The sequence below is a fragment of the Clarias gariepinus genome, chromosome 1, assembly GCF_024256425.1.
Source record: "Clarias gariepinus isolate MV-2021 ecotype Netherlands chromosome 1, CGAR_prim_01v2, whole genome shotgun sequence".
Taxonomy (NCBI): domain Eukaryota; kingdom Metazoa; phylum Chordata; class Actinopteri; order Siluriformes; family Clariidae; genus Clarias; species Clarias gariepinus.
In genome coordinates, this window is record NC_071100.1 from 14,134,336 (window position 1) to 14,157,793 (window position 23,458).

Consider the following 23,458-nt stretch of genomic DNA (forward strand, 5'->3'; position numbering starts at 1 on the left):
ACACAGGATTTAGAATCTAAAATGAAGCAGACTGATACACTATAAGGCCCAGGAACACTGGACATTTTTACAGAATCTGATGAAGAGTCAGATAATTTAAACAGTTATGTCATCATTTCAGCAATCAAATGTTTATTTCAAATGTAGACTTATTTGTCAAGCTGGCATGCAATTATTTATGTTAAAACATTAAATCCAGTTTTAAACTACGATTTTAAAGGGGAAAAAAGGTCAATATTGGACATTTTGTGGACCTGATCGAATCCTAGATAATCCTAGAATTTTCTTTAATAGCATGGCAAAATTAACCAGGAATAAAATCGAAACACCAATAACATGCAGTAGTGAGGACTTTATAAACTTTTATCAACTTAATAACAAAATTGTAAACATTTGGTAAAAAATTCAGCCTTTGATACCAAACAATTTATTTACTGCCGATGGTAAACTAACCATATATCAGTACAATACCTTACTCTCCTTGACAAGAATGAACTAATTTTACTCATCTCTTCTGCAAAATCATCAACCTGCAAATTAGATCTTACGCTGACACATTATCTCAAGCAGATAGTACCAGTAATAACCAAACGCTTGTTACAAATAATCAATTCTTCACTCAGCAGTGGGTATGTTCCAAAATCTTTTAAATTAGCAGTTATTAAACCACTAATTAAGAAACCTGACCTCGACTCCCGTTAGCTGTCCAATTACAGGTCGACATTAAACCTTCCCTTTATCTTGAAAATCTCGGAAGAGATAGTCGCGCAGCAGCTATGTTCATATCTACATAGGAATAGGAGAATTTAGGCACAGTGACAGCACTTGTTAAAGTAGTAATTGACCTCCTATTGGCCTTAGTGAAAACCTTGGATTGCGAGTAATGTAGTTAATACAAATCTACTTTATTATGGTACACTAAAGGTGTTTAGGATAATTTACAAATACTGAATGCATTTTTACACTATAACATGTTTTTAAAACACATTACATCAGTAATTATGAGAGAGATTTTATTCATGAGTTCAACATTTGCACAAGGATACAAAAAAACAGCAATATTTATTTGTGTTCAACAAAATGTCAGGTTGTCTTATAAACACAAACTAAAATATAAACTGTTGTCTGAACAACGACAGACATAAGTATTAGAAAATACAGGTACAGTATTAGTTCAAACCTGGTAGGTTGATTCTAGCTGTTACACAGAGACTGAAAACAGAAACAAAGTACATACTGTAAGATTTATTAACAACACATTAGACAAAGCATTTTATAGTTGTATAGTTTTATAGTCGTTATATGTACTTAATTACAAACTACCAAACAAAAACCATGAAATCTACCTTATGCTAATGAAAACGAAGGAAGAACAACACAAACTAAATCACACAATGATGCAGCTTCAAGCCGTTAATTTAAACTAGACACGGACGACTGGGTAGCCAATCAGAAAACAGACAGTCAGAATCTGCCCGCCTCCAGTTTCTGATTGGCTGGTGTTACCCTACTCTAGTCTCTGGTTGGCTGAAATAGTTGCAACAGTAAAAGGCACAGAAAAGAGAAAGTCCAAACACACATAAATCATCTTGAACGTGCAAAAGGATGCAGTTTAGAGCATGCCACTGGCAAAATTATAAAGGAAGAGTGAGCTCAAATACAATCATATACAGCAGTAACTAAACATACAAATTACAATAAGAGCATACAAAAAGTTCTTAAGGTGGAAGTTTGTATTGTGAAACACATTTTCTCATAGGAAATAATGTAAATGCAGATAATCCATTCTAGGCACCCAAACAATTACCCATTTTAAACACTATAATCATATTCCTTTGCATGTTCAGTGCACAAAAACGAGTTTGAGAGCATGCTCGAGAGAGGGAGAGAGATTCAGTGAAAATATACTGGGACCACAATATATTAAAATTTGTATTCTAATGTATACTTTCTTTACATTGTTACAACGATTATTTTGAGCATATATTTAAAAAAAATATAACAACAATAAATTGAAAAACAATTTTTAACTAAGTGTGCTTTGGAAATTACACTGACCTTTCATTTTAAGTATATTTTCCTAAAATATATTTTTTGAGTTTAAGTTTTATTTTTTATTTTAAGTTTGTACCAACATCACACAATTATTATCTGTATTTATACACAATATACAGAAATCATTTATTTTAATTCCAGTATTTTCTTCCAGGAGGTGGCACTGCGGCGTTGTCGCTCAGGAAGTGCATCAAGAATCAAAATAGGGAATTGTTCATGTGCATTTGTGTGATTTTTTTTTAACCAGTGGAAAATCTTTTTTTTTTTTATAATAAAGAGAGGGTAATATGAAGGAAAAAACTGTTCACTTTATAACTATTACTGCCTTAGAAATTAAACAAGTCAACTTAATAGAGAAACCAAAACAACAAAATGCTACCTGAAGATAGTAAAATATTCACTGATGATACACACTGTAAATTGTTTAGACACCCATCTCTATTACATGAAATACACACCAGGGTAAACACCTTCTATTCTGCTAATTATTAGTAATAAGCCAAATACTTAAACGCACTGACACTATGAAACCATTTTCTATTTACTCAATACTGATGAAATTTCTTATAACAAAGAGCCTCTTATACTGTGTTTTGGTTTTCATAGCAACATCATAACTATAATAGTAAAGTACACAGTAAAATCCCCTGCAATGCATGGTGAATTAAAACACTATAGTGTTTATATAGGTGCAGCTGGACTCAAAGTGTTAAATCAACATTGGAGTTTCAATGTGTACTTTGGCATTCATATCACAAAAAAAAAAAAAAAAAAGTGAAATATGTGCTCCCATGCTTTTTCTGCTTTTTACTGAGATTTTCTACTGATATTATTAATCAAATTAGTGGTTCTGCAGGCGGATTAGTGGTTAACTAAAGCTATGCTAAATGTATAAATTTGCTTTATATTTACATATATCATTAAAAATTGTATGATTATATTTAGTAATTAATGAAGAAGCAGGAAAATCTGGCAGTTCCTTATTTATTTACATGGATACGATATCACGTTACCTTGGGATAGATTCGATTTGTATTGTGTTTTTATAATTATCAGAATTTTATAAATATCTTGATTTTATATTATAGGTTTTTCTAATTTGGTTACAATTCTAAACAAATAGCAGGTGTGTTGCTCCCACCACCTAGGATGCAGTTTAGAGCATGCCAGTGGACCTTAGATAATGGAAACAGCACAATTGACTGTAGAATGTAGCACTTAGAGTGTGAGAGTGTCTTTGAAATTGCATTAGGAGGTGGAGCTTGACTGGAAACTTCTTTCAACAACCGAAACCCTTTCCTCTCGCACCTGTTGGTGAGTGCTTCCATTTGAAGCAGCAAAAAGAGGCGCATCTTGCCGAGACAATGAAATTGGATTTTGGACAACTGGTGCACTTCTTAGAGCCATGACCCCTCTATTTTGCCTTTTGGCCTGTGTACTATTGCTTATCCTGGAGTGTGAGGAGCTCTGTAGAACATGCACAGGCTCCGTGCTCTCTACTCGTCGAGTCTCTACGACATGAACGGTACCAGAAACAGTGCCCTGATGCTCAGCGTGGCCTAAGATCCCATGTACTACTGTGCCTCCAATACCCTGATCCACTCTGGTGTTTGCTTGTTTCAGTCCCAGCCTGTGAAGGGTGCTCTGGGGAGAGATTGTTATATTGGTAGCCTCTTTTTCCACCAACACCATGTTGCTTTCCTGAACACACTTCCCATGTATCACTGTGCCTCCAATAACTTCATCCATCACTACTCTGGTGTTTGCTTGCTGCAGTCCTGGCCTGGGAAGGGTGCTATTAGGAGATATTGCTATATTGGTAGACCCCTTCTCCACCACCACCACATTGCTTCCCAGCACTGGACCAGAGGTCAATAGAAGAGCAGGTTGCTGTTGCTTCACTACATACATAGGAGTACGCATCAGCAGAGTTTGGCCTATGGTGGCTGATGATGTGGCTCCACCAACAGCATTTTTTACATTGATAGTCACTTTTGAACTAGAGGTGGGAAACGTGGAAATTGAGCTTTCCTCATGTGCAAAGGCGGAGCCATAGCTAATCTCAGCAAGCCTTTTGAACTGAGGCCCGAGGTCATTGAGGAAATCTAGATTGTTTTTCTCATGAAGATGGCTGCATATATCCTCCAAGGAGCCTGTGACCGAGTTGCAGGTTTCATAGTTAGACACCAGCAGATGATTTCCACTAACTTCTTGCTTCGCTGTTTGCTGTGATTTCTGCAAAATCATAAGGATGTCATCTGAATACCACAAATCTACATGTTATTCACACAGAAGGAAGTATTAAATAAGATAACCATTATAAACAAAACAAAATAAAACTGTTTTAGCTAGAAATGTGACAAAATAAAACAGCGGCATCACTCCTAACCAAATGGAGATCCTTCAACTTTTTGTGAGCAGGTGACTTGAGGCTGTTCTCTTATTGGGTGGTTTAGATTTGCAACAGGTTGTAGTTCCCTGGACACGCTGACTTTTATGGGTAGTAGATAGCTATTGTTTACAAATTTTTGATATCATATAATTGGACAGTATTTTGACATTGTTTATCTCTTCCACAACCTCTCTTTACTTATGTGCATGTGACTGCAGCTAACGCTCAGCAGCAAGTCACCTAAATAAAGCTGGACAGCTGGAGTAATGTAACAAAGTCTGGGTAACAAAACTCCTGGAAAATTTCAGGGCTATAAGACTTAAAACATTTCTGAAAAATGAAGAGGTAAATCAAATTTTTAAGGTAACCATCAGATTTATTAATTTATTTATTTATTTATGGGTTGTTGCAAATATGCAATCTAATTGGCTGTTTAATTGACTTATTTTTATTAAATAATTTTTTGTAAAGTATATATTTTTATTTTCTAATTTCTTCATTGTAGAAACCATACCAAATTGAACTCAAATTCTCTGATTAGTGGGAAGCTATTGCATGCTTCAACAGTATTGATTTGCCAATTTTTGCTGAGCTAAGCAGTGGTTTCAGTGGAAAATTATGGTCTCACAAATAATATTACTATGAATGCTCTTTTATCAAACAAACTTGCTCACTAACAAGACTACAAGTCTAAATCCAGTCTTTCAAAAGCTCGGTACTAAACTATGGCAAGAATTAATGTAAACAAAGCATCACTTTGGTGAAGAGCGTAATAGTACAGAACCACAGTCATCTGTGGAGATTTTTATGTTTATGTGTGTGTCTCCCTGGTTCTCTAACTTTTGCCCATCTTCTAAAACCAACGCACCAGATTGAATCTTAACTTTTAAACTGCTCCAAGTGTCAATGAGTGCAGGAACATCCATGCTTAAATAGTACCTTAACTTCCAATTTCTACAAGTCATCTCACACATGCATCCATGATCCCCTGAGCTGATTATGACTTTAAGATCATGTCTGAAGATTAATTATAATGTGCTAGCATTCTATCTAAGAGTTTTGCTGTTTTACACAGGCTGTGTAAAAAGTACTAACCTTTGCAAAATAGCTGCGTAAGTAACTCTCAGACAGAGCCATGGAATCAAGGGTTCTGCTTGTAATAAGTTCAGAATGTCCTCCAATTATAGTTTCAGTATTACGTTGTTCCAACATGCGTCTGATTTCCTCCAAAGACCAGCCATTCCAGCTTACTTCTTCGTATCCTTCTCTGTATCCATGTTCGTCTCCACCTCCAAGTTTTCTACCACTGCTACCACCTCCGCCTCCACTCCCTGATGGCTTAGGCAGCACCGGTAGTTCCTGAAGAAAACAGAGAGTTAGAATCAGTTAGAATCAGTGGGGGACAATGTACACAAATCACGTACTTAAGTAAATGTAAAAGTCCCCCATTTAAATGTCTACTTGAGTAAATGTGCAAGAGTCAAATTTTAAAAAATGCAGGGCTTCATTAGCCTTAAAGGAGCAACAATTTTCTCTCTCTCTCTCTCTCTCTCCTTCCTGAGTGTTTATATGCTGTTTTTTTTCACTTGGTGCAACCAGCTTCACTGCTGATTTCAAACACCTGTTACATTATCTGGCGAATTTCGAACTAAAGGTGAATAAAAGTAAATATATTTGCTGAGCAAAAACAAAAAGTATCATCTAATAAAGGCAAATAAAAAGACATGAAATTTCTACTCACGCACAGTATCAACGTCAATACACTCAGTTACCTTTTAGCTCTGATTAGAACACTGCATTCCATTGTAGTACAATTCCAACAACTCTTAAAACTTAACCACACATTTTTTTAAATTATAAAAATAATAAAGGGTAGTACGTGTGTAAAAAACAAAATCCACACTTCCACCTTAAACAGCCCCAATAACTAGATCGGATGCATATCTGGTATGCCGCCAGGCAACTTAATTAAGAATGGGCATATCATCAATCATGCGACTTTTTGACTCTGCAAACGCGTAAAGTGCTGATGTCGTCAGTCAGTAGTGGCAGCACAAGGATTTGATAGCAGTAAGAGCAAATTAAACCAACAAAAATGGGACAATCTTTTGCAGCCACCTTTAGTTTTTGGCCTGCCTTCTTTTTTCTGGACCTCAACATTCTGCGGATTTTTGCTAAAATCTCATCTATTGTTTAAAATAAATGAGTGATCATACAACGGTGATGTGTAAAAGTAACTTGTAATTATGAATGTGAACTGTTGTGATGCAAATCTGATCTGACAATAAAATCAATAAAATCGGAATTAAGCAGTGTTGCTTATAATGTGAACATGTCCCTAGATTTGCTAATTTGTTTATACTTAACTCTTGAAAACGCTTTTAAAAGAGGGCATAGTTAAATTCCAGCAACTGTATCAAACCTTTACACAACCTGAGTAGGAATGAGTAATGGTGAGGAATAATAATTGCTTATTTTGATAGCAAGGCAAATGATGCTGTCCTGGACTCCCTGACATCGACAGCCTTGGCATTGTTGACATACAAACTCAACCGAGTAATGTCTCCGGATGAGATGACATATTGTATGGACTTGCATATTGCACAGGACAATTTGGTAAAGTTTATTTCTCCTCTCAAGAACAAAGTTCTTTGTCTTTGGAATTCAATAGATATCATGCAGCCATCTTTTGTTTTTATGTTTTTACATGCAGTAATTTGGCCAATTCTGAATGGTTTCCTGTTCATTTTGTTTGCACCCTTTGTGAGATATAAAATAATGCCTATTCTTGCTCCATCATAATGGGCATGAGAGATGTAAAAATGCATTTTAAATGTATTCCGAGCTACAATAATTTACTGTCTCTAAAACTTCCATGTTTACTTGAGCTTCTTTTCTAATCATTCTGTTTTTAAATGCCATCGTGTAATTGACTATGACTTTGTACACAGCAATGTGGCAAACAAAGGAGTGCCACAGATTTAGGGTCAGTGTTTGATATTGTAACTGTTTATGCAGAGTTTTGCATGATCTCACATAATCTCCAACACTACAAGAGTTTCCTCTAGGATCTCCTGCCACCCTAGGTGTGAGCATGTGTGTACTGTACAATGTATGTGTTTTGCAATTCCTAATCTGGATATATTGCTGCTTCACACTCTCTGCACCCTTAATACTGAGATAACTAAGATAAATCGCATACTGGACATGAATGAATGTAGTTTTAAACACCACACAGTAACCTTCAGAGAAACTATTCATACTTGGCCAGGATATGAATAGTCATTAGTTTGGTTAACAAGTGTGATTAGACAGCTGATTCACTTAAGAGCCTGAAATCTACCATAATGCAGAACACACATTACCTTATACTCTCCTTGGCCTTCAGTGTGATACGGGATGAGGTTCTGATTTGGGTAGAAGGGAAATGCCTGGAATTTACCCAGAGCTGCAGCTCCTCCACACTCACACAACATCAAAAGCATCGGAATGACTGAAATAAACATTTAACATTTTGTCATTACATTTAGACAACATTGATCTCTCTTTGTCCAATTTCTTCTAATCACATATACAGTCAAGAATATTTTAGAAAAATATGTTTTTCAGCATTTGGCCCCTGTACACCAGCACAATTCATTTGAAATGAAACACTCAAAATGTGACCAAAGTCATGACTTTCAGTTTTAACTAAAGTATTTAAAGCATTAACCATTCAGGACATACAGCAAGTTACATACACACACTCATTTTGGGGGCTCATAAACAATAGAACAAATGGCTGATGAGCAGTTGCACTGCCAGGTGTGGCCTGTCCTCTTGTTTTTCTGTGAGAAATTAAGCACATGAAAGACCTGGAGATGGTTCTGAGGATGACATTTGCATTTGGTCTGTTCACTTGAACTCTTAACATGAGGAATTGTCTATGGAAGGGAAGGAGGCCCTCATTAGTCTAAAGAAACAAAATAAACCCAACACAGAGATAGCAAAAACATTCAATAGCAAACCCAAGGTGGCCAATACAACAGTTTAGAACATTCTTAAAAATAAGGAATTAACTGGTGATGGGGGTGATGGCTCAGTGTGTTAAGTCTCTGTGTTACTGATTAGAAAGTTGGCGGATTGAGCCCCGGCTCCTCCAGGTTGCCACTGTTGGGCCATTATCCCTGCCTGCTCCAGTGGCGCTAATGGCTGACCTTGTGCTCTGACCCCAGCCTACTAACAAAGCTGGGATATGCAAAGAATAAAGAATTTCACTGTGCAGTAACGAATTTTTAATGAATAAAGGTAGAACTAATAAACTGAACTCATAAAAATAACCTGTTCACAACATCTCATTAAGGTACTGTACAAGCATGCCTGGTGAGGTAGGCAGGTGTTAGGCAGGTGTTTATTGGTGACCTGACTGCTAATAAAAGTAGTAAGGTTGATATTTATGAAAGTTTATTCCATTAAATATAAGCCAAATGCCAAACTGTTTGTTAATATTTGTAATTTGTACTGGTGTCCAATTTTGTGTTACTCTTTAATTAGTTTCTCTAAGTGAACTCTACCATTTCTCTGTTTAGTCACAAAGCCTTATCGTGCATGTTTATGTCTACATTAATCTTGCTTTTGTTTTAACTGTTAAAACAATTGTTTTTTTGACCCCACCCTTTAACAAAGACAATAATATACTGTACTGTACTGTGCTATACCATACTGTAGTAAACTGCAGGATTTACTATAGTAATTACTACATGCCGTAGTAAACTTAAAGTGCCCCAATTATGCCATTTTAAAGGTTGCTAATATTGCTTAATGAGTCTCTTAAAACCGGTTTACATGTATGCAAGGTCAAAAAACACTTTAGTTTTCTCCAAAAATAGATTTAATATTACCCCGTTTCTAAATGATTTGTAAACGACTCGTATGAAGCAGTTCGAAGATTCAGTCTGGCTAAACTCCTCCTTTCCGTGAGCCCTCACTGCTGTGATTGGTCAAATGGCGCGGTGATTTATGATTGGTCTACCGCTACAGCATGTGTCGGAAAACAAAATGCCCATGACCATAACTGAACCACGACTCAGAAGACCCGTCAATACATAGAAAAGATGGCGTCGGTTTTACCATGTAACGACCAGCTAATTTTATATTAACTGTGGCAACAAAAATCAAGAGGTCTTTTATCTTATGTCGGTGTTGCGTTTAAAAGGCCGGTGAGCAAAAAGGACAAACACAAACAAGTAAATAAAGCAAACGTATTATACAAAACTACACTGAACAAAAATATAAACGCAACACTTTTATTTTTGCTCCCATTTTTCATGAGCTAAACTCAAAGATCTGTAACACTTTCTACATACACATATAACACATATACACATATATGCCTGCACTGCGTGAGGCACATGGTGGCGACAGTCTAAGACACACCTGTGCAATATTCATGCTGTCTAATCAGCACCTTAAAATGCCACACCTGTGAGGTGGGATGGATTATCTCGGCAAAAGAGAAGTGCTCACCAACACAGATTTAGACAGATTTGTAAACAATATTTAAGAGTAATCGGTCTCTTGTGTATGTAGAAAATGTTACAGATCTTTGAGTTTAGCTCATGAAAAATGGGAGCAAAAATAAAAGTGTTGCGTTTATATTTTTGTTTAGTGTAAATAAAGTAAACAAAAAAAGTGCACAACAACCAAACAAAGATATAAACAATATTTATAAACTACATATAATAAACAGTATGTGTACAGTGGGAGCCATGTCAAACAGCCACCTGGAGCATGACAGGTCCATGACAGGATCATGACAGGACCATGCACGATTCGTGCACGGAATATGATCCCCCGCGATGACGCAGTTAACGATGCCCCGTCCCATAATGATAATTAGTCAGTGATAATTAGTTTCTGCCAAATCACTAAAACTAACAATGGACTATGAGAGGTGGTTAGAAGTTGTTATTCATGTATTTATTTTCTACAGGGGCACTAACTACATAGACCAAACTGTTACCTTCTTGTACTCTTATAAAAATTCTAAATAGAAACAAACAAAATACAAAACCACAGCAGATAATAAACTATGCTATGTCATAACCGAAACAAACACCACGATTATGACTTGTTTCGTTCAGTGTTGCTAGGCAATGGACCACGCGCCTAATCGGTGGAAACATGGTTCACTTGGCCGGGGTGTATTATAAACCTGCGGAATGTTTTACTGCTTATGCTCACATAAGAATCATGTAATAAAAGCGAAGGAAATGTGGAAGTGGCCACTCAATGAGAACATTAACAACACGGGAATAAATGGTGCATTGTCCAAGTGCAAGTTGATCTTGGAGCTAAACTATTTGCTTTGGGTGAAAGCGCCATCTAGCGATCATTGTGTGTCAGCAACAGCTTTCCATTCAAAACAATAGGCAGTCAAATGACCGCTGAACCGCATTATAAGTAGGTGACACTGGCGTGGCGCTTCTAGTGTTAATTAAGGACAAAAACAGACCCTGCGCTTGTGTTTAGGACTGATGCTTGTTTCCCCCAAAGTATCAGACATTTTTTAAATTCTATGTTCAGAATATAGACCTGACCAAACATCATTCTAAAGCTGTTGCACTGTGACATCATTCCTACTACAGCTTCTTCAACAGCTTGTTCGGACTCCTCCAGTATCTACAAAAGGCCACCCGTCATCCATCTGACCCCATCCTCCTTTAATCCAGCGAAGCTCTGATTAAATAGAACAGGAGAATTTAGTAAAGACAAAGATAAATAAATTTTACAAAAGTTGTAATGAAAATAAAAGATATTAGTAAACCTACACCACGGAGTGTGTAAAATACTGTTTATGGGAATTCTGGAATGTAAATAAACTATGCTAATGTTACCCATTGAACTTTTTTAGCATTAACCCCGGTCTGTCTGTATTATCGACTGCTATCGCTCGCACTATCGTGCAAACTCCAAAGTGAGGAAAATATAAACCTGGTTATGAGCCTTTAGCTCGCTAGCTCCTATACATCTATCCTCAGCTTATGTCTTTCATGAACTGCATCACGTTATATTCACAGAAATAACCTGCAGATTAACTCTTACCTAAAGAATAAATAAACGCTGAATTCATCCAGACAACACTCAGTCAGATTCTGAAGGTATTTTCAGAGAGCACAAACTCTTTTTCGGGTAGTGCAGTTTTTGTAATAGTGACATTAATAGTATTTTCGAAGCTTTAGCGTCTTTTTGATTAAAAGAGAAGTGACATTGTGAGTTTGTGACACTGACAGTAAACTGTAATGTTAAATCCAGACTTGGTAAACAGATCATTTAGTTATCTAAAGTTACATCTGACCGCTGCTGGTGCTGCCAGTGATTTTTAAAACGATTAAAGGGGTCATACAGGCCTACATGCACTTTTTTAAGCTGTTTGGACTGAACTGTGTGTTAGGAGAGTGCGTACACAACCACTCTACGATGATAAAGAGCTGCCCAGTGGTTTTCTTTTTATTTACAATAACATGCCCCTTCTGAAATCAGGCCAATCGCAAATGCCTGTCACTGTGACGCCACACCACAAGAAGCCGCTCCTACACTAGTTGATTGACACTGGTGTTTTAGCAAAGACCCGCCCCGAGTGAGAAGAAGTGAAAATGTTGCCTAAGCGAGTGTGGTGTACAGTTGCTGGGTGTAATAGCGAACACAGCAGTCGTCATTCACTACCGACATCTGAGCCGCTGAGGACGCAGTGGCTGAATTTTGTTTTTAAAGCTAACGTCCCCGCCAATCTACCTAAATGCGTTCATGTTTGCACTAATAATTTTTCACCAAACTGCTTTATAAACGCAGGTCGATATAAAGCAGGTTTTGCTAGGAAGCAGCTCCTAAAAATGGATCTATACTAACGCTTCATGTTACTGCTTTATCTTCACCAGGCTCAGTGAGTAATTTCTTTTTCTATGAAAATGCCTTTTTATGCCTTTTCTAATAATCACGATGAATGCGGAGTGTAAGTTAACTTACACTCTAATAGAACATGGTTATGGCTTCTTCTCCATGTACATCTGTCTCTATATAATCCCTAATCGCCCGTTTATAATAAACAATGCACTAAGGTGATTGTCTAGTTGCAAACTGTGTACGTAGTCGGAAAACTATATTATGCTTACCTTTGTTACGTTAGATGATATATAACGATGTCTGTCGAAGATTAAGAAGTCATGTAAACACATCAGTAAACACATCGCGTTTGTATCTCTCTCTTCTTCGCTTTTGTTGTTGTTGCTCGCGGCAGCGTAACAGCCCGTTAATTCATGCCCATGCAGTTATGAGAAAGACAAATCGAGTCGATGCATGTCCATTCTTTTAATTTCTGCGTTGTCAGGCGATATTACAAACTTCCGCGTAGGTTCCGTACTTAAATCAAACCAAAAACTACTTAAGAAAGGCTCAGGCTCTATATTCCAGCGTTTTCCAGTTTAGACTGCATTACCCACAAAGCACTGTGTTGTGGGCAATGCTTTGTGGGTAATGCAGTCCAAAGCATTGCCCGCACTGGACTACACTCCCGTGGCTATACCCCACGTGTGTTGTGAAGACACGCCCCACAGAAATGGGGGGGGGGGGGGGGCTCAGCAGAGATCATAAGCATTTAAGGGAACATGTACTGAAATAGGTTGCTGAGAACAGAGCTAGTTTTTGCCAGTTAAAAGTAGTGTTTTTTTTTTTTTACACTTTTTACATTGAGAATTTTGAGAATGGTAAAATCACGTGATTGCAACTCAGCGCAGCTAAATTTCTGGCTTGTGTTAACGTGTTCTTGAGAACAAAGCACCATCTAGTGGTGGCACCAGGTAAATAAATAAATAGGGCTTGAATGGGCGTGTTTACTGTGAAATCTTGACACGCCTTTCTGGCAGGGGATCACGCCCTTACACGCCATTCACATGCGGCTATTTGCTGTGGCTCCATCTGTATGTGTGCGAGAGAGTAAAAAATTTCCGAAGTCCGTGTTTATTGTATGTGTGTTAGAGAATTATTCAGAAGTTCTGTCTCACCAGGGTATATGGAGTCCGAGAGGACGACAACGGAGGGTGAGAAGTCTGGGGAATATGTCCAGTCAAAGATAATCCGGGTAAAAGTCTTTGAAAGAAAATTATACACAGCAATCTCCCCTTCTCTCACCCAAATAAATAACAGCAGCGCTAGTCCACCATTACTACTCGAGTATGTAGCTCTAAATGAAGCTAGTCCTCCTGGATACAGCTACATACACCAGCCTCGGTTAACTGGTAGAGGAGGAGGCGTCGTAGTTATTCACAATGATAATTTGACTATTATACAAAAACACAGACACAAATTTAATTCATTTAAAGTTCTCGATAGTAACATCATAAGTGTAGCTACAAATATTAAGTCAGCTCAGTCATTTACAAACCTCCAGGGCCATACTCTGAATTTCTTAGTGAATTTGCAGATTTCCTCTCAAATGTATTTGTTTCTGTAGACAAGGCGTTAATTGCTGGAGATTTTAATATTCATTTTGAGAATCTTGTATCTAGTATGGACATAAATGCTTTACGCACAGAAGACCCTGTGCGTAAAGCATTTATGTCCATACTAGACTCAGTAGGAGTAAATCAGTGTGTAGTAGGATTCACTCATAAAGCAGGTCACACTTTAAATTTAATAATATTTCTTGGATTAAGTATAGGAAATTTATTTACAAGTCCATTGTCTGAATACAAGTCCATTGTTATCTCAGATAACTATCTTGTCTCAATTTAAGTTTGTCATAGTCATAACGTACGCACAGCCCCGCGCTACCGTACTAAATGTACATTCACATCAACTACCACACAGAGTTTTATCAGTAATTTCCCAGAATTACCAACCTTGATTAGATCACTGTCTGACCCCACAGAACTCGATCAGGCAACTGAATATTTAGAGTCGACGTTCCGTTATACCTTATATAATGTAGCTCCAGTTAAAAGAAAAATTTTTAGAGATAAGAAACTCGCTTCCTGGTATAATGATCATACAATCTTTAAAACAGACCGATCGGAAATTATAACGTAAATTGCGTCAAACTAAATTGTTAGTATTTCAAATAGCATGGACGGAGGACATCCTGAACTATAGAAAAGCTCTTAGTATAGCTAGATCAACGTATCTCTCCACTCTTATAGAAAATAACAAAAATAATCCTAGATACTTATTTAATGCTGTAGCCAAATTAACCAGAAATAGGACCACTGCAGAAATCTCCACAACAGCATTGTGTAATAGTGAGGACTTTATGAACTTTTTTAATAATAAAATTGTAAATATTAGGCATAAAATTGAGGCTTTGAAACCAAACAATGTAAGTTATGCAGAGGTTAAACTAGCCAAGTCAATTCGGAACCTAGAATACTTTACTCTCCTTGAAGAGAATGAACTAATTTCACTCATCTCTTCTGCAAATTCATCAACCTGTATATTAGATCCTGTACCGACACATTTTCTTAAACAGATAGTACCAACAATAACAGAACCCCTGTTGAGAATAATTAATTCTTTACTCAGCATTGGGTATGTTCCAAAATCTTTTCAATTATCAGTTATTAAACCATTTTTTAAGAAACCTGACCTTGACCCCTGTCAGCTGTCCAATTACAGGCTAATATCAAACCTCCCCTTTATCTCTAAGATTCTGGAAAAGATAGTAGCGGAGCAGCTATGCTGATATCTACATAGAAATGGCATACATGAACTGTATCAGTCAGGATTTAGGCCTCATCACAGCACAGAGACAGCACTCGTTAAAGTAGTAAATGACCTCCTATTGGCCTCTGATCAAGGTTGTGTAACCATGCTTGTATTACTCGACCTCAGTGCAGCTTCGGACACCATTGATCATAGTATTCTTCTTCAAAAATTAGAAAATGTAGTAGGAATTAAAGGTACAGCCCTCTCCTGGCTCAGATCCTATTTGACCGATCGGCATCAGTATGTAGACTTAAATGGTGATTATTCTGCATGTTCTCTAGTGGAGTTTGGTGTTCCACCGGGTTCAGTTTTAGGCCCACTGCTTTTTTCCCTTTACATGCTTCCTCTGGGCAACATAATCCGTAAGCATGGTATATGTGCACAGTTACATGTCTCAGCAAATCCTGATGAGATAAACCAGCTTACTATAGTATAGTATAGTATAGTATCTATAGTATAGAGCAATGTGTGCAGGACATAAGAAATTGGATGCTAATTAACTTCCTTTTGCTTAATCCAGATAAGACAGAAGTTCTAGTCATAGGGCCGCATACAGTTATAAGTAAGATTATAGATCTCTCTGTAACTTTAGATGGCCTTTCTGTTCCATCAAGTGCAACAGTAAAAGACCTCGGTGTGATTATAGACTCTAGCCTTTCATTTAAAGCTCATGTAGATAATATTACCAGGATAGCATTCTATCACCTCAAAAATATTCCCAAGATAAGAAATATATTGTCGCTAAACGATGCAGAAAAACTAGTTCATGCTTTTATTACCTCTAGGTTGGACTATTGTAATGCCTTACTGTCTGGTTGTTCAACTAGATGCATAAACAAGCTTCAGCTAGTCCAGAATGCAGCAGCGAGAGTCCTCACTAGAACCAGAAGATACGAGCACATCACACCTATTTTATCTTCACTTCATTGGCTCCCTGTGAAATTTTGCATTGATTTTAAAATACTACTTTTGACATATAAAGCATTAAATGGTCTCGCACTGCAGTATCTGAGTGAACTGCTAGTGTCTTACGATCCGCCATGCCTACGTCAATCAAAGGATGCAGGCTGCTTATCAGTACCGCGTGTTATGAAAACTACAGCTGGGGGCAGAGCTTTTTTTTTACAGAGCCACAAAATTATGGAATATTCTTCCAAATAGTGTTTGCGACTCAGATACAGTCTCAGTGTTTAAGTCCAGGCTAAAAACCTATTTATTTAATAAAGCATTTTTATAAATAGATTTGCCTTAGGTAAAAGAGCAGATCTGGGGAACTCATGGTCGTAGAGTATTATGGTAAACTGGTATGTTTAGATGCTGTCCTCCCCACTCTCATTGATCACTCAGGTTTGTTGACGGTGAGGTAATTGGTTGCTTTACATTTCAGGGAGCCCTTATGTCTGTGTTTCCTTCTAACTCTCCCTTTTAGTTATGCTGTCATAGTTAGTCCTGCTTGCACTCTACAGTAAATATACATTTACATTATACATTATGTGACTGTGACCAGACCTAACTGTTATCTCTTCTCTTTTGCTCTCTCTCCCGCTCTTTCTCTTCCCTCTCTCCCCCTCTCTCTGTCGAGCTACACATGTCATTCCTTAGCTGCCAGTGATCCAGACTCCCTCTGCCCTCCGGACCTGTCTGACCCATCCTGGTGCCCTGCTTCTGGTTGGAGTTCTCGTTACATCGATGCCCCATATGTCTCTTTAGGATGCGTTTTGTGTCTGGGGATTGTTCTCTCTACCTAGAAGATGGTTCTGGCCTCGACTGGTGTTGGCAACTGTTTCTCTGAGGACTTGACTGTTCGATAGTTCAGGACTGGAACTTCATACAAGTCTACCTGAGTTTTCAATAACTAACTTGACTCCATATTAACATCATTTAACATCAACCGTTATGCTGAACTGCCTGCTAACTAACACACAGTATGAATGCAGATCAATTACTGCTCTCTGTTTCACCCAAATGAGGATGGGTTCCCTGTTGAGTCTGGTTCTTCTCAAGGTTTCTTCCTATTACCATCTCAGGGAGTTTTTCCTTGCCACTGCCGCCCTAGGCTTGCTCACCAGGGACTATCTGACCATTTTGATTCAAACACATTCAAATTCCACACAAACTTAAGTTTTTTGATTGTGTAAAGCTGCTTTGGGACAATGCCAATTGATAAAAGCGCTATACAAATAAAATAAAATTGAACTACTCATGCATTTTCCTGTGGACTTACACATCGCATGTATGCGTGTGATGCGCGAAGTGCGCATCCCCCATGCCCTTACTCTTCACATTTGTTTGTGTGTGTGTGTGTGTGTGTGTGTGTGTGTGTGTGAGAGAGATGCGCAAATGCGCATGCTCTGTTCCCTTACTCTTCGGCATTTTTCCCCTCTGGGCTTGCCGTAGATAGGCATGCGCACTTCGCGAGTGTTACAGTTCAGTTTTGGGGAATGGTGGAAAATAAACAGTTAAAAAGGATTTTGTGTGCTCTCGTTTTTTATTGTTTTTTTTTTTATATATTACAAAGTCTTTAGGCGAACCTGGCAAGAATGCTCGGTCACATTAACAAGAGTGTGGTAATGTTAATTGTAAGATGGCGGGCAAGTTGTTCGTGACGTAGAACGTGGGCGGGCAATTTGTTCGCTACGTAGAACGTGGGCGGACATTATGCAAATATGTATACAGAGTGACGTGGATCCGTAACAGAGTAAAAATAGATTTGCTAACGACTTGTAAATGTGAGCCGAGTCTTTTTTTTAATAGACAGAAACTTCATTTATTGTGCACTGTCAGCATCACAGATAGTGCAAATAGTTTACGTTCACATACAGCTACATGACACACTGCATGAAAAAAAAAAAAATTGAAAAAGCATAATAGTGGCACTTTAAATATGTGTTATAGTAAATATTTTAGTTACTACTACATGTTGTCTTAAACTGTAATTATTATAGTAATTTTACTACAATAAGGTTAAAAAACACTTACTTATTTTTTCCTAATGGCCACTTATGATTATTATATTTGTCTGAATAACACACAAGCAAAAATATACAGATACGTAGAGATCATGGAAAGGGCTAAGTTGATGGTACTCACACAACAAAAGCAGGATTCCTAGCAGCAGTGCCAGAACTCCACCTGCTCCCAGTACAGGAGGGTTGCTGCTTCGTCTTTCGGGTCGGCACACTTGTGCCTCAGTGCATTGGCACACAGTGATCTGAAGCTTTTGACCCTGGCAGGACTTTTCTTGCTGGTCTAGCACCTCCAGCTCCACTGTGTAGTACCCTGGCCATAGGTCCTCCTGACTGCGTAGAATTACTGTCGTTTCTGGAAAAAAGGAATTCAGAGATATAAAAAGGAGAAACAAATATAAAGTTTTACATTTAGCATTACGTGAAAGGGTTACAGCATTTATGCTAATCTGAATTAAAATAGTTAATAACTTAACCGTTGAGGCGTTCAACACTCCAGGTCTCTTTTGTGCTCTTGGTAACCACTCTGAATTCAAAAGGTTCTGCATTGGGGTATTTATCCCCATCTGTGGCTGTGACGTACACTACACTGGTGCCATAACAAAGCGTTTTGACTGAGTGAGTCAAAAGCGGACAGTGGTCGTTAAAATCCTGGACCTGAATTGCAATAGTTCCTGTTGCAGTTTGGGGAGACTGTTCTATGGAAAGATTTAAGAGATTAGAATATTGAAGACAATCTGTTATTACAGCTTAAAAATTTAAATGTAGATTTTTTTTTTAAATGGTACTAACTTTACTACTGTGGTAATACTTAAATAATTTGCATTGAGGTTTTAAACCATTTACAAAAGATTTCAAACATAGCAATGAGGCTATTATCTGAAGTAAAACATATGAATAATGCAAATATTTTGGACTGAGGTGGCTCAGAGTGGACTGCAGCTGTTCCTGTGAACAGTCAGGGAGTGGTAATCCTTGAAAATTGACTGAAAACTCATGAAAATTTTGCGAAAGAGATGCATCTGTCTATGGGAAGTGTACACAACAAGCAGTTCCACATGTTTGGGCTATTAAGGAAGTTCCTAGGAGGCCAGTGTTTCATACATAAAGCAGGCAGGTCATTCATGTCATTTAATGAGAAAACTTTCTACCTTGATGGGATCCAAGCACTATTGACACACTGGGATAGAATCATTATTGTAGCAGGGGATTATATAGAGAAATAAAGGGAGATTTTACCCACATAACTGTGTTCTGTTACTCTTCACAATCAAGTCGCAATTTGACTTAAACCCCTCATTTTTAAATTTGTTTTTAATTTTTCATTCATGCAAACCAGGATGAAGCCAGATGTAAACACAGACGTAAGACCATCCTTGGCTGACTTACCCCTGGTGATGCATAAGATTATGGTGTAGTATGTTCCATCAGTCAGAAACTTAGACTCTCGATCTGGATATTTGTTTAGTCTGATCTCGCCTGTTTGCTCATTAATGATCAACCAGTTGTCAAAATCCTCTACTTTCAAATACCTACAACAATTAAAAAAATAATAATATTATTATTATCATTATTATTTATATTATTTATATTTCTGGTTACCCAAGGTTACCTTCCAGATAAAAGATAAAACAAGGTAACATGGATAAAGGTAACATTGAGTAGTAAGTGAAATTAAAACTATATAAAACAAAAAAAAAGAGATTTAAGACATTTAAAAATAAGACATTTAATTTAAGACATTTAAAAACAAATGATGATTCAAAAGGAGATTTAAGTGCAGCCTTACATCATGTAGGATAAGTGCTTCTGAATAAATGGGTCTTTAGTTGGGATGTGAATTTGGTTGGAGAATTTATGTTACTGATTTAGGGAAAATTCCAAAGACATAAAGGCTCTAGATCCCATGGTGGTCAAGCGGGAAGATAACCGGAAGCTTTAATAAAGAAGAGCGAAAGGTGCAAGAGAAGGTGTAGAACTGAACAAGCTCTGATAAGTAAAGGGAAGCGAGATTATAGGGTGTTTTAAATGTGAGGAGAAGAATTTAAAACTCTATACGGTATTTGATGGGGCAGTGGTGGCTCAGTGTGTTATGTCTCTGAGTCATGGATCGGAAGATCAGCGATTCAAGCCCCAGCTCTGCCAGGTTGCCCTTACCCCTGTCTGATCCAGGGGTGCTGTAAAATGGCTGACCCTGCGCTCTGACACCTGCCTAACAACAAAAATGTCAGTAGAGACGAAACGAGCAGGTGCAGAGAAGCAGGTTGTGATGTGAGGCATTGGGCGAGCTATGCGACGAGAAGAGATGAGGAGCAGAGCTGTAGTCGAAGGACAAAAGGAGGAGTTTAAAGCCGTGTGATCCGTCAGCAGGGGCGTCGCTTAGAGTACAGTTTATGATGTGTCATAGCTGGGACATGTGGAAGGTGGAATGAATGCGTCGCATGGATGAAGGAAGTAAAAGTCGGACAGCGCACGGATTGATTAACTTGGTTATTTTAAATGGACCAATGAAACGTGGAGAGAGATTGCTCTGCCTCCTCTCGGCGGAGGGAAGCTTGGGGAGTGGAACCAGGTGGACGGACTTGGAGAAATGGTCAACGATGGTCATGATACAGGTGTTCCCATCGGATCAGGGTAGGCCCGTTACGAACTCCAGCGAGATGTGCGACCAGGGGCGGTGAGGTTTGAATAAGGGTCTGAGGAGACCAGCCAGTGGGCAGTTGTTGGGTTTGCAGCGGGTGCAGATGTCACAGGCTGCCACAAAGCTGGAAATATTCCCCCCCATCATGGGCCACCAGAAGCGCTGTTGAAGGATAAAGAGTGTCCAGGCAGAGCCTGGGTGACAGGACAGCTTGGATCCATGATTCCATTCCAGGACCTGTGAGCGTAGACAGAGGGGAATGAAAAGACCTGGGGCCTCATGTACAAAGACTTGTGTTGAATTCATACTTAAACATTGCGTACAGACAAAGCTGTAAATGTATGAAACACTGCGTACGCGGAATCCCACGCATATTCTCTTCGTACATTCGAATTAACATGAAATTGAGTGCACGTGCACAAGCGCAAAACCCCTCCCTAAGAAGAGAAACTTCACAGAATGTGAATTGGAGGTGCTCCTATCGGAGGTAGACTGGAGAAAAACTGTTATTTGCAAGTTTGTCCTCTGGAATTAATAACAAAATAAAAAAAAAAAACTAATATAATATAACTAAAATAATATCTTTAAATACATCACCAAATACATCACCAAGAAGCCACCCTTCGCGCACCCTGCCACCTTGGAGCCATATCCCAACCATGCTGTTTGTGAGAATGAATGAATCATGGGTTGTCCCAGGTCACCTTGCCACAATATTTGTTAGGCGCATTTGAGCATCACATATTATTTGCACATTTATTAATTGGAAATGTTTCCGATTCACATATGCAAATTCGACTTCAGATGGCCCCTTTATAGGAATGTGCGTGCAGTCGATCGCTTTGATTACATTAGGAAAACCGGCAATCGCTGCAAATTGTGCTTTAATATTTGGCTGGTCAACTGCATGATATGGAAAACTTATATGATGATGCCGTCCCATACAGCTGGCATTGCACGGTTCAAAGACGACTGGCTTGACCCCGAGCGGTCTGCCAGTTCCCTTTGGAAAGGACCAGTTGCCAGGAAACCAAGCGTTGTCAGCACCTGTAAGGGAATGGGTAATGCGTGGCTCCTCGCTGTCTCTCTTTTCAAATTTGGACCCAACTCCAAGAGGATAGCTCTTGGAAATCTGAAATGGCTAATAAGCCAGTCATCATCGTGGGCCAGAAAATCACTGTGATCCCTAAAAATGTGTTCCCTTCGGATTCGGCCATTGACAATGTCCTCTAATAAGGCCAACACTGCCATTGCCATAGACTAAGGGTTGTATACATTTGCAAATGCTTTTATATGTTCTAAATCAAATAATTGGTAAAAAAAAATTGTGTCAATTAACCCATTTTATCAATTATAAATTAATAGCAATGTTTTTTACATGTGTTGGTGCGATACTTTGTAGTGTGCAATTTAACATAATTGGCCAATCCGTCGCGAGGCTGAGGTTGGCCAGTTGGAGACCTTAGCCAGTTCCATCTCCAGCTGCGAGGGGGAGATGACAAACCCTAAAAAGGTGGTAGTTGTCGTGTGAAAATCACACTTCTCTGCCTTGATGTACAAGTTGTTTTCTAGATGTCTCTGTAATACTTGGAAAATGTGGCACTGGTGCTCCTCCAGGTTGTGAGAAAAGATCAAGATGTCATCTAAATAGGCGAATACATGAAGGTTCAAAAAGTCTCTGAGTATGTCATTGATCAGGCTCTGGAAGACGGCAGGGACATTGGTGAGTCCAAAAGGCACTACAAAATATTCATAATGCCCGGTCGGGGTATTTAAGGTGGTTTTCCACTTGCACCCTCCCTGATTCAGATGAGACGATATGCATTGCGCAGATCTAACTTCATGAAGATTGTGGCTCCCTGGAGAAGCTTGAAGGCTGTGGACATGAATGGTAAGGGGTAACGATTCCTGACAGTTATTTTATTGAGCCCTCTGTAATCTATGCATGGACGGAGTGACCCATCTTTCTTTATGACGAAGAAAAACCCCGCTCCTGCGGGTGAGGAGGACGGGCAGATGATGCCAGCGGCAAGAGCCCCCGTGATGTATTCGTTCATGGTTCCTTGCTCTTGGCCCGTCATGGCCTCGCTGACTTGCTGCCGGGGGCAAAAAGTGCATTTTTTTCTGGTAACCGTGAAAAGAGTTTAAATTCTCCGTCGTGTTTAATCACACACATTAGTGTAGTATATCATTTGAATCTGTAAAGGGTCTACTTTTATTCATGTATACTCACAATATCCAAAAAACAATGTGCTTTTGTAAAATAAAGAAAATGAACAGGGTGTGCTTTTAGCCGCCTTAGTCTCCGCGAAAATCTTTTTGAAACACGTCACTAAAATAAACTGAAACTCCGCGAATACTGCACAGACATACATGGGAAATATATCTATAGCAAGCTTAAAGGGTCTACTTTTAAATGTTGCAAGTCACATTGAAAACAAATATTCTCAGTTTATGTAATCCGTATGAAACCAAGGAGAGGCACTGAATTTCTGTCGCACTTCATTATTTGCTAATGACCCGCGGCAGGACACGCCCACACGCCATTCACACGCAAAACAGTTACAGGGTACTATACATACGAGGCCACGCCCCCCGGACATCGGCGTAAAAAAACACACAGACAGGCTCGAAAACACAGAGTTTACACTCAGATTCAGTGAGTTTTCT

The 23,458-nt window shown here is 38.6% G+C and overlaps 1 protein-coding gene across 1 annotated transcript in view; it reads right to left on the reverse strand.

The window, feature by feature from the left end:
- Window positions 1–2,736: 2,736 nt before the first annotated feature.
- Window positions 2,737–23,458, reverse strand: part of LOC128509976 (desmoglein-2-like protein) — a 39,212-nt gene continuing 18,490 nt past the window's right edge. The window contains exons 8-13 of the mRNA XM_053481928.1: window positions 19,537–19,679; window positions 18,624–18,845; window positions 18,272–18,502; window positions 7,813–7,940; window positions 5,543–5,806; window positions 2,737–4,290 (exon numbers count right to left, since the gene is read on the reverse strand). Coding sequence (XP_053337903.1) covers window positions 3,304–4,290; window positions 5,543–5,806; window positions 7,813–7,940; window positions 18,272–18,502; window positions 18,624–18,845; window positions 19,537–19,679 — 1,975 coding nt within the window. The 3' untranslated portion in view covers window positions 2,737–3,303. The remainder of the gene's footprint in view (window positions 4,291–5,542; window positions 5,807–7,812; window positions 7,941–18,271; window positions 18,503–18,623; window positions 18,846–19,536; window positions 19,680–23,458) is intronic.